Here is a 12,015-nt window from a genome sequence, read left to right on the forward strand (position 1 = left end):
AAAATAAAATGAACATTCCAGGTCTGTGCTCTGAGAACTGCTTTAAAATCTGCAAAATATTCCAAAGAGAGGTAAGGGAGCAGAGTGGAAAGAAAATACAGAATAAACACAACTTCTAGTTTCTAACCAGTTGAAGACTAGCAAGACAAAGGTAATGGAATAAGTAAAAGATTGGTCTGAAGAAAATAAATACTGGAAACACAAGTCAGGAAGCATCCACAGAAATGTAAGATCATGGGCCCAAAACATTAATGCAAGATTGTTATCAGCAGCTACCACCCAAAAACTTGGGTAAGTGGTTAACCAAAATTGTTGGATATTCTGCAGACCTTGGAAAATGGTAAAGCCCTTAAAAGATGAGATGTTGCTCCAAGAATTTCCATTCAGCTTTAATGGAAGTGTAGGAGAAAGGTCAGATCAGACTAGGAGTGGGTGATACAAAATGATTTGCAATTGAAAGCTCAGAGCTGTGGCTGTATTATGAGCAGTCAATTAGCGTTGTGTCAAAGAAGATTAATGAGTAGCAAATGGTGTATTATTTTTGAATTTAGTAAATTTCATTGTGTTCCTGGATACTGGAGAGGTGGTGAATAGGCTGGTCATGCATTTCCTGCCTGTGCAATGGGAAGGCAAGTGGGTGTTGGATGAAGAGTGATCTGCAATGTCAGAGATTCAGTCCCTTCAGAATATTGAGAAGGGGTGAGTAAAGGTTTGGTTATGGCATCACACAAACCAAAACAACATTGAATGATATTAACAACATTGATGGAACGTGGAGACAATTGGTAACCTGTCATGAGGAGGGAAGCAGTTAGCATTCAATTTCAGGAAATTGGATGGACAGCTGAAGGCCTCATTGACCATAGGGTATCCTTGGCTAAACACATTAGAAACTATGTGGAAGGTGGTTTCAAGAGGCAAACTGAAAACTGAAGAGTTGTCAGGAGGAAACAGGAAGCGTAAGCAACCATAAAAGTCACTGGTATTAAGTTTAACTTCATTAATATTTCTGACAATGTGGTAACATTAAAGAAGATGGGAGTTGAAGATTGCTCTTAAGAGGCAGAAGAGATTTGAAGCTAGTCAGTGAAATGTATGTGCTCTAGCCAGGACACAGCAGCAGAGATAATGTACTGGAAAACATGAGAATGAGAACTAGAGCAGGACTGAGACAAAATGTTCCATGCATTCCATAAAAAGAAACAGGCATGGGTGGGGCCTTAACTTGTTCCCATAGAAATATCTTTGTATGGAGTCACAAGTTATTAAGAATGGGTCCAACTGTTAAGGGTTGAGGTGGACTTTATCTGGCTGCAGATAATTTGTGGACAGTTCAGATGCAGAATTACTATTCTCATAAAAGTGCATATCGTAGATTGCAAAGTGAAATATTTTTAATCTTTGTCAGTGTACATGAAATATTTGTATTACGACAACCTTTATCTCAGCTGTAACCGTGTGCAATTAATACCCGAACTGAAATGTAAAGCAATTACTGCAAAAACCACAAAAAACTTTGCTACAGATGGTCCCAGTACACATCAATACTGACCATTAACAATCTCCATCATAAGACAGAAAATTAAAAAAACATTTCTCTAAATGGTGCAATGTAACAATGTGGATTAAGAATGCTTTAATAATAGGCAAAATATGCAAGCTGAAACAATTCCCTACACAGGAATACTGCATAGATGCAAAATTTATTGAAATGACTTCACATAAATAGACCCCAAAATAAATACTGTATGCATTTGACCTAGTCTAGAATATAGCTTTGCTATGTGCTGAAAACAGTTATACTCCCCATGGTCAGGGAATTACTTTTACCAGAATGTGTGTTAAGTAGATAATGGATACTGCAGGTAAATTTGCAGGAAATAAAAGTTTGAATTAAGACACATTAGTATGTATCACTGACCAATTAATTGCTCCACATGCATGTGCAAAGTGCACGTCCCAAAACAACTGCAGGATAAGAATCAGTTGTGTTCTGAAGTCTTCCAAAGGACAAAAGTATTCTCCTTACTGGAAGTGTGCTGCATTACTGTATTACCCTACAATGACTGCAACTATAATACTGCTAATCTTGGTTTAAAGGAAAAAATGACAAAAACTCTTGACTTCAGTTTCCCAAGTTACCATTACATCTCTACAGTGGTTCCATTTTTAACTGGGAAAATTACACGTAAAGTATCCCTTTTGTAGCATGGATTTCAAAACAAAAAATTGTGACGCTGGCTTCTAGTTCATCCTTGCACACCACACAATCAAATCAGGACATCTGTAGCAGATCTTTACTGGAAAAATAAAACCAAGCATGTGATTTACTGTAGCCCATGCCAAAGGACTAAAACTGACAAGGAAATAGATGTACTATCAAGTTATAATACAAATATCATGTGACTACAGAAAGCAGGGCTTGGTGGGTACAGTTAGATTGCTTTTCCATAATGCAAATCTGGGTCAGAATCCCAGTCTTAATTTTAAGTTTCTGGACTGTGTCAGATGATCTAGCTGACAGTGCAAAAAACAGGTTAAACATTTGACCCACGTAACAGCAGACTGCAGCACCATCATTCCAATTAGCTGGCCAGTGGCATAGTCAGATGGCCAATTATTCCTTCTGTCATAATTCAGTCTACAGCTCAAGAACAATGGCAAAAACTTCATATAAAACATAGGATTTTTAGTGCCACAACAAACTTAAAATTTAATACACAATGTATAAAAGATCATAATTTTTTAAGTACAGTTCTTGCACAAAGGCCTAATTTTTGTGATAGTAATAATGGGCTGACTCCTCAAAACTGACGCTTTGGAATTTCTACCTATACAGGACTGAAAATGAAAACCTCCAAAGATGCTGGCAGTCATTCAGTGCATTGCTACAGGCTGCAATGATGTTTCAGATATTGTAATCAGCATTGATCTGAGAGACACTTGGGCTTCTTTCTTGTCAGAAGGTTTTACACCAAGTCTTGCTGCAAAAACCAGGCCATTATAAATGGGCAAGTATTTGCAAAGGTTGGAGATAAGATTACAAATGGATAATTTCAGCCTAAACATAGTAAAACAAACAGCCAAAGTAGTATCTCAATGACAAGTGATGAGGACATAGAAACTAATTCTAATATTCTTATCCAGAGTGGAAATATGTAGCTTGATTACTCCTATCATTTACTTAAACATTCCAACACTTAAATTTCCTTGTACCTGAAATTCCTCACTAAGACATGGTTTTACTTCCCCAAATCCTTTCCAGTATTTAATAGAAGGCAATTGCTGGAATTACACTATATATATATATACACACGCACACACATCCACTATCTTGGATACATGCAATTAATGTTTAACATCCAGACTGGGAAACCAACAATGCAGTTTACCATAACAATGTCACTGGTGTTCAACTCAATTTTAAACTTATGACATTAACTATAGGACAATAACTCTGAAAACAATTATATTGATATACTAGCATTTTGCAATCGAGTTTACAACCCAAGAATACAATTAAAATATTACTACTAATTGACCATGCCAAAACAATAGATGGGATACTGAAACATCCACTCCTTACAAGAAAGCAAGTGGTTCCAAGGACTATTATACTGGCATTACTAGTAAAACCCATTAATTCAGATTGATTTTTTCTAGGATTACATGTTACGCATAAAAATTTCACACATTCTATCCACTGCACATTGTCACATACAAACAATACAGTACATGCAATGGTATAAAATCCTGAAGGATTCCAATAAATAAATTTGTAGAATTAAAATGGATCAAGGCATCATTCATATGCAGTCTATATACAGCACCCAAAAGGACCATTATCCAAGTTTTATGGTTACTATTTGCTGTAGTTTCATGACAAATTTATTCTTCACTTCAGTTTTCATTAGATGACAACAAAGCAGCATATAACAGCAAAAGTGTTCAATTAAATGGGTCATGATTGAATAATCCTTTTTAGAATGTCATTGATTTTAAAAAATATTTGCATTGGGTGTGCATAAATATACAAGACAGTTTAAAAAAGTATCAATATGCAGACACACCATTATGGTGTACCCTATTATTCATTTCACTGGAACACTATCCCTTTGTTTTAAAAGAAACTGCTTCATTGATGTTCTCTTTCATAATATGATGTTACAATAACAACTTCCTTTTTTAAAAAAATTTGGAGCAGATTATTGATATTGAAGGAAAATAGACAACTTTTGCAGAAATTCATAAAGCACTTGGCTGACAGCAGAATGCCAAGTCTGCTGCAGCATTCTGGCATCTCCCAAATAAAAATTAGCTAATTGATGTTAAAAAGTCATTTGCACTAATGATATGCATTGTAGCAGTGTGCAAGTTCACTTCATTTTTCCACTTAATGGTATACCAACTCTCCTGCATTTTCCCCAACAAATAATACATTGCCTATTTTGGTCACATTCAGACAAATTTATAGTTACGTTTAATGTGCAGTCATATGCAGCAGTTGAAGTGTGCAGTTTTAGAAGCTAGCACCGGGAGGATCTATCATGCTGCACATACACTATAGAGTTGGGACACAACTTGGAGGTACAGGGTAAAAATGGAAGGTCTGTCCAGAATGGAATTAAATCATCCCTGACATCACAGTATACTGTAATATGCAACTTTGTGCAGATGGGATACAAAACCATGTGATAGGACCAGAAAGGTCTTGCCTGCTACTGGAACAATCAAGCCTAACAACTACTTGCTGTTACAAAAATGTTTGAATACAAATATGCAATATTTTCTACAATAAAAAAGTTATATGGCATGATTTCATGTTCTTCATTTTGTAGAAATGTTTTAACAATTTATTTAAATATTCACATTGTAGTAAACTTCATTTAGGAACACATCTGTATAAGAAAAGTCTTGAAGGCCATTAACAGGATGTGCAAATATTTCATTTTCAAGATGAATCATGATCCATACTGCAACCAAGGGCCTCAATATCATGGCTGATATCAGAGATCATTTTGTCCCATTCATCACCTTCAGAAGGCACTGATTGATCATCTGAGCCTGCAGTTGCTCCATTGCCATTGGTAGTTGAATTGGATGCATTACTTAAAGTCCTTCTGCATCGGCCAAAACTGTCTGTTATAATGCCCCTTCCATCCTTGACACCAATGGTTTCTAGAAAGTTTTCAAAATGTAAGCTGTCTTTTTCTGGAATGAAAGGTCGGAGTCCTAGAAGACATAACGTGAGCATTTAAATATTGAAATGTTGCCACCAGAACTTTTAAAAAAAAACAATTGAGTAATTCAGAGCCTAGTAACCAGCTGCTTATTCTATGAAATATATCCTGATGGGAATTACTGTTCATAGCTCTTCAGAAATATACCGTGAGGCATGGTCTAACTTGGTAAAATAGGGTAATTCAGACCACATTATACTGCAATTTAATTCCTTAACTAGCTTAAATGTACAATTCTAATTTTCCACAACTACCAAGATACTACTTGAAATGACCCCAAAACAAAGCAAAGAAAATTATCCAACTATCTCGAGTAGAAAAAAAATTATGGATCTACGATGAAAATCCAAAATCCTTAAGGCAACAACCCCAAATGACAGAAGCCAGCTACTAGCAGTAAAAAGTACTGGATTGCTTTTCCAGGCAATATTACAGAATAGACACACAAGGACTGATTAACATTCAAATCCATTAAAACAAAAGTAACTAAATTAGGTACTCAACAATATAATGAGGAAAAATGTTAAGTTCAAACACCATATGGTTAGAGCTTGAATGAGATCCAAGTAATATAAAAAAACCACTGGAAATCTTCCACAGGCCAGGCAACATCCATGGAGATCAAGTGTTAACATTTCCATTGATGACCTTTCACCAGAACTACAAATCTATGATTTCTAATTAAGGGCTACAAAACAAAGTCAGGCAGCATTGCTGACAGCAGCACATCCCTTCCCAATGAGTTTAACACATTCTATGCATGTTTTGAACAGAAGGGGATTGGGACGTCCCTAACAGCCTCCACCCACCCTAATAGCCTCCAATGCACCCACAGTCACTGTTGATGATGAAAAATCAGTCTTTCGGAGAGTGAACCCAGATGCTCTGTCCCTGGCCGTGTCCTCAGATCCTGTGCAGATCAGCTGGTGAGGTTATTTGCAGACATTTTTAACCTCTCCCTGCTTCAGTTTGAGGTTCCCATCTGCTTTAAGACCACTATCATCCCAGTAGCCAAGAAAAACAGGGAATGTGCCTTAATGACCACCGCCCGGTGGCTCTGACATTCACCATCATGAAGTGCTTCGAGAGGCTGGTCATGGCACGCATTAACTCAGCCTCCCAGAAAACCTCGACCCAATGTAATTGGATGCCATCTCCCTGGCCCTACACTCATCTCTGGAGCACCTGGACAGTAAAGGCACCTACGTTAGACTATTGTTTATTGACTACAGCCCCACCTTCAATACTATAAATCCAAGCAAACTCATCACCAAACTCCAAGACCTGGGACTTAACACCTCCCTTTGCAACTGGATCCTTGACTTCCTGACCAACAGACCACAAATCAGCAAGGATAGATAGCAACACCTCTGCCACGAATATTCTCAACACCGGTGCCCCACAAGGCCGCATCCTCAGCCCTCTACTCCCTATACACTCATGACTGCATGGCCAGATTCTGCTCCAACTCCACCTACAAGTTTGCAGATGATACCACCATAGTGGGCTATATCTCAAATAACGAGTCAGAGTACAGGAAGAAGATAGAGAGCTTAGTGACACGGCATCATGACAACGACACTTCCCTCAATGTCAGCAAAACAAAAGAGCTGGATGCATCACAGTTTGGTATGGCAACTGCTCTGCCAGGACCAAATGAAACTGCAGAGCTGTGGACACAGCTCAGCATATTACAGAAATCAGCTTTCCCTCCATGGATTCTGTCTATACTTCTTGCTGCCTCAGTAATACAGCCAGCATAATCAAAGACCCCACCCACCTATGACATTCTTTTCTCCCATCAGGCAGAAGCCTGAAAGCACATACCATCAGGCTCAAGGATAACTCCTATCCCACTGGTATAAGACTATTGAAGGGTTCTCCTTGTATGATAAAATGGACTCTTGATCTTGCAATCTACCTCATTATGATCTTGCACCTTATTGTCTACCTGCACTTTCTCCATAGCCGTGACACTTTACTCTGCATTCTGTATTACTTTATCTTGTACTACCTCAATGCACACTAATGAATTGATCTTGCATACTGTTCATGCGGATAAGCTTTTCATTGTACCTCTGTACAAGTGACAATAATAAACCAATTCCAATTAGATGCTTTAAGTTATGGAAGGGGAGATTTGGAGAAAACAAAAGGGAATGTTTGTGATAGGGCGCAAACCAAGTAAGACCAATAGACAAATGGCTGTGGTATTGGCTGCTAGTCTGTTTGGAGTTGTAAATCGGAGACAACTGAAAATAGGGAGAAAAGCTGCTGGAACTGCAAGACAGACACTTAAGCAAAACATAGCCTACTGCTGAATTGGTTTGGGATTAAGTACCAGCAGGAAAAAGAACATCCAAAATCAGATGTTTTGAACTTGCATTGGGCTTTGGAGGAACAGTGCAAGATGCCAGAGAGGTCACAGTGGGAGCAGGATGGAAAAGTAGTGGCAGACAATGAGGAACTGGGAAACTCAAGTCACCCTTGCAGACTGAATAAAAGTGCTCTGCAAAGCAGTCAGCCCACCTACACTAGCCTCTCCAATATACAGAAGAGCACACTGAACACAACAGCACAAGTGAATTACTGCTTTACCTGTATGGAATATAGTGTATTTGAGTTCTTAGATGGTGGGAAGAGAAGAAAGGGCATGCTATGCATTGGAAAGTACAGAGGGAAGAGTGAACAGAGTGGAAGGAGTGATCTTTTTGGTATGTTTAAAGAGGAGGAAAAGGGGAAGATGTCTGGTGGTGGCATTACATTGAAGGTGAAGAGAGATGGGGGAAGGCAAAGACAAGGACAAGGGAAAGCCCATCCTTTTTCTGCGTGGGGGGGCGAGAGGGGGGGGGGGCGAGAGGGGGGGGGGCGAGAGGGGGGGGGGCGAGAGGGGGGGGGGCGAGAGGGGGGGGGGCGAGAGGGGGGGGGGCGAGAGGGGGGGGGGCGAGAGGGGGGGGGGCGAGAGGGGGGGGGGCGAGAGGGGGGGGGGCGAGAGGGGGGGGGGCGAGAGGGGGGGGGGCGAGAGGGGGGGGGGCGAGAGGGGGGGGGGCGAGAGGGGGGGGGCGAGAGGGGGGGGGCGAGAGGGGGGGGGCGAGAGGGGGGGGGCGAGAGGGGGGGGGCGAGAGGGGGGGGGCGAGAGGGGGGGGGCGAGAGGGGGGGGGCGAGAGGGGGGGGGCGAGAGGGGGGGGGGCGAGAGGGGGGGGGCGAGAGGGGGGGGGCGAGAGGGGGGGGGCGAGGGGGGGGGGGCGAGAGGGGGGGGGCGAGAGGGGGGGGGCGAGAGGGGGGGGGCGAGAGGGGGGGGGCGAGAGGGGGGGGGCGAGAGGGGGGGGGCGAGAGGGGGGGGGCGAGAGGGGGGGGGCGAGAGGGGGGGGGCGAGAGGGGGGGGGCGAGAGGGGGGGGGCGAGAGGGGGGGGGCGAGAGGGGGGGGGCGAGAGGGGGGGGGCGAGAGGGGGGGGGCGAGAGGGGGGGGGGCAAATCCATTCCCATTCATTCTGTCCCCACATTTGCCTTTGTGATTAAACTACTTTTAAAATCCAAAGCCTGTGTCCAGAGTCCTCCATCTTTAAGATTCCAAAAGAACCTTTTCACACAACGTCTTAGAACAGAGGACTAACCAGTGCCCATTCCACCAGCCTGAACTTTGCATATTTACCAACCCCTTTAACTTCACTCCCTCCCTCCAAACCAACAGTAAAGGAACAGGAACTACCATGGGTTTAAGCTATGTCCATCTCCAGCATGTGTTTTTCTCCTGCATATCTTGAAGTACAAGCGTTGTTTTTCTCTTCCCCACCCCACCTGCCATTTTTCATTTTCTCTATTTACATCTCCTCCAGCCAGCTCATCTTTGATTGACAAGTCTTCACCATCCTCTCTCAATTGGCACCGTCACTTGTGTCATTACCACTCTTGGTCATCACCCAATCACATCTTCCAGATTCACTCCCCCCTCCTTTTCTTTCAGTTCTCATGAAAGGTCTCTCCACAGATGGTGGACATTCCCAGCATTTTTTTTCTTTTTATTTGCCAGCACCTGCAGTATTTTTTGCTTTGACCAGCACAAAGGTAAATTACGTGGAAAAAAATAACAGACAATAAGTTCAAACTGGTGGCACTGCAATTTTTATTTTTTAAAACTGCTACAAGGTGTACGAGGTGGAGTGGAGGGTGGTTAGGTTTTGGTGGCAGAAGACAGCATAAGGGAGATTGATAAAATACTTGCATGACGGACTGGACAAACAAAACTGTCCTGGAAAAGGGTAGGTTCAATGGATAGTTATTAAGATTAAAATGTTAGAAAGCAGTGTTCCATAAGACTCAGTGCTGGGACTATTTAAGGATTTACAAGCAACTCAGTATTCGAATTTACAGGTGATACCCAATTGGAAGACATGGTTAAAACCAAGAATGCAACTTGGATGACCTGTGAAATAAATACCAATTTGGTAGGGAAAAAACCTGCAGATGCCATGAATCTGAAGCAAAAACAGAAAACTTAGGAAGCACTCAGCAAGTTAGGCAGTATCAGTGGGTCCAGAAACAAATGATCCTTCAGCAGAACTGGTAAGTGAGACCAGTGTTTTAAGTCACAAAGGTAGAGGGAACAAAAAATGTGGTAAGATGCAAAGTTGTCAAGGTAACAATTAAAAAAAAACATTTGGAGACTAGGAAATGAAACAAATGGAAGATATAGCTGCATCTATGGGGAGAAAAGGGGTTACTTGATATTGTTAAATTCAATAGCAAGTATTAAGGGCTGTAACATAGGCAAAAATTGAAATGCTGTTGCTTGATCTTATGTTGGGCACCATAGGAGGCTAAAGACTGGTCAGTGAGAGGGGGATGGAGCATTACAATGACAGAAGACAAAGCTCAGTCACCCTTGCAGACAGGACAGAGGTGTTCTGCAAAAATACCTCTGCAGAACACCTGTCAGAAATGCACTTAGTTCTCAGACTCAAACAAAATTCATTAATGTCAAATAACCACCCTTTCCAGGATGCATCAGAACTGGTCAAGTCTGATGAAAAGTCAACCTATAACATTAAAATTTTCTTCACAGATGCTGCCTGACCTAATGTGCATTGCCAGCATGCTTTCGTTTCAGATCTCCAGCAAATGCACTGTTCTGCATTTCATATTCCAGAATTGTTTCCCCCCTGCTCTTGTCCTCATTCACATCGCCTCCAGACTAATCTGTTGTGATTAACAACCTTTCACCACTCTCAGCTAGCGCCTATACTGTTTTGTAGTCTCTTGGTCTCCACCTTACCCCAGACATTTTTGTTCTCTCCACCCCTCCTCCTTTGCAAGTTAAAACATGCTTGATTTTTTTTTAAAAACAAACTTTCCCCAATTCCAATGATGGGTCACCAACCCAAAATATCAACCATTTCTCTCCACAGATGCTGCCCGACTTGCTGAGTATTTCTAGCATTTTCTGGTTTTATTTAAAATTTGAACTCTGCAGTGTTTAATGATTTCTAGCAAATAATAGCAAACCACTGAAGGTTGCAAGTGAAGAAATGCCAGTCTTAGGCAGATAATGCAAACCAAAGGGAAAATATGCTACCTGTTGTGACTAGTCCCCTTTACTTATCACTGAAAGACAGTGGAAAGTGGATACTCTTTCCACTAACTGAATAGATAGCCCAAAATCAATTCAAGACCAATCAATAAATAAGCACAGTTAGCAAAGATAATATGGTGGAGCTGTTAAGAAATGCAGTGCATGGTTAAAATCATGAATTAAAGATGCATATTAAAATACGAAAAAAATTTAAGGTATAGAATTTGATTAATCTTTCTTTAAACAATACATCAAATTCTGTATTAGTTTTAAGGTTAGCTCTGCAGGAAAGCAACAGTCACCAAGCTCCTTCATGCACTGGGAACAATATACTCACCAAAAGTGAATATGTATGCAATACTCTGACCATAAAACATTAGTTTATGTATTTCACGAGTGTTGGCAAGCTAGGCCATTTAAGAGTTAAATCAGAAAACTATTCAAAGGGCTGCAGAAATTTAGAAAGGAGTGGATGCTGCATCAATTGAAACTTTCAAGATCTAAGAAACGTTTTTGCGCAACAGCACGTGACATTGAGCCAAGGGTGGCAAAGTTGAATTAGGATTTAGATCACGTGGCTGAAAGTGATAAAACACAGTCTCTACAGATTGATTAGCATGCTGTTATGCTGAGCAGTACACAGTGAAATTATTTGTGGGGGTGGGGTAGGGGGGGCAGGAGGGATGAAAAACAGGGTGAGATCAGCTTTGTTAAAAGTGAAGTATGAAACTGAAGCAGAATAGATGACCCACAAATGAATAATTCAAAATTGCAAACTCCTTCCCACTCCCAAAAGATTTAAAAAGTTTTTGCACAATATGCCAGAATCAAAACATGATAATCATGTTATACCATTTCCCACTCAAGTTAAAAGCTGGACAGATCAAAGGTATTATTGTTAAGCATTATGATTTTAACACACCAGACAAATACAATTCATAACAAACCAAGTATTACTAACCAGTCACTCAAATAATCCTGGAATTGAATTCATAACCTACCAAGTAATAGAAATTTTCTACCATCACCGTACAATTGTCGAAGACTGATGCAAAATTCATGAATTGAAGCACCATTTCGATATTCGTGCAGAAGCATAGCAAACTTCTGGATTTCTTCAGACGTCAACTTCGTTCTCAGCTACAAAGACAGAATTCAGAATTATTACAGTAATGGATCAGAGCTAATGATCAAAAGCAATCCAAG

General features: G+C 41.0%; 1 protein-coding gene across 2 annotated transcripts in view; it reads right to left on the bottom strand.

Annotated features, from left to right (window-relative positions):
- Positions 1–1,372: 1,372 nt before the first annotated feature.
- The window catches only part of ccm2 (CCM2 scaffold protein), a 59,376-nt gene continuing 48,733 nt past the window's right edge, over positions 1,373–12,015 (bottom strand). For both annotated transcript variants that reach the window (XM_052025143.1, XM_052025144.1), the window contains exons 9-10: positions 11,811–11,949; positions 1,373–5,232 (exon numbers count right to left, since the gene is read on the bottom strand). In XM_052025143.1, the coding sequence (XP_051881103.1) occupies positions 4,952–5,232; positions 11,811–11,949 (420 nt within the window). In that variant the 3' untranslated portion in view covers positions 1,373–4,951. The remainder of the gene's footprint in view (positions 5,233–11,810; positions 11,950–12,015) is intronic.

The sequence above is a fragment of the Pristis pectinata genome, chromosome 10 (assembly GCF_009764475.1).
Source record: "Pristis pectinata isolate sPriPec2 chromosome 10, sPriPec2.1.pri, whole genome shotgun sequence".
Classification (NCBI taxonomy): domain Eukaryota; kingdom Metazoa; phylum Chordata; class Chondrichthyes; order Rhinopristiformes; family Pristidae; genus Pristis; species Pristis pectinata.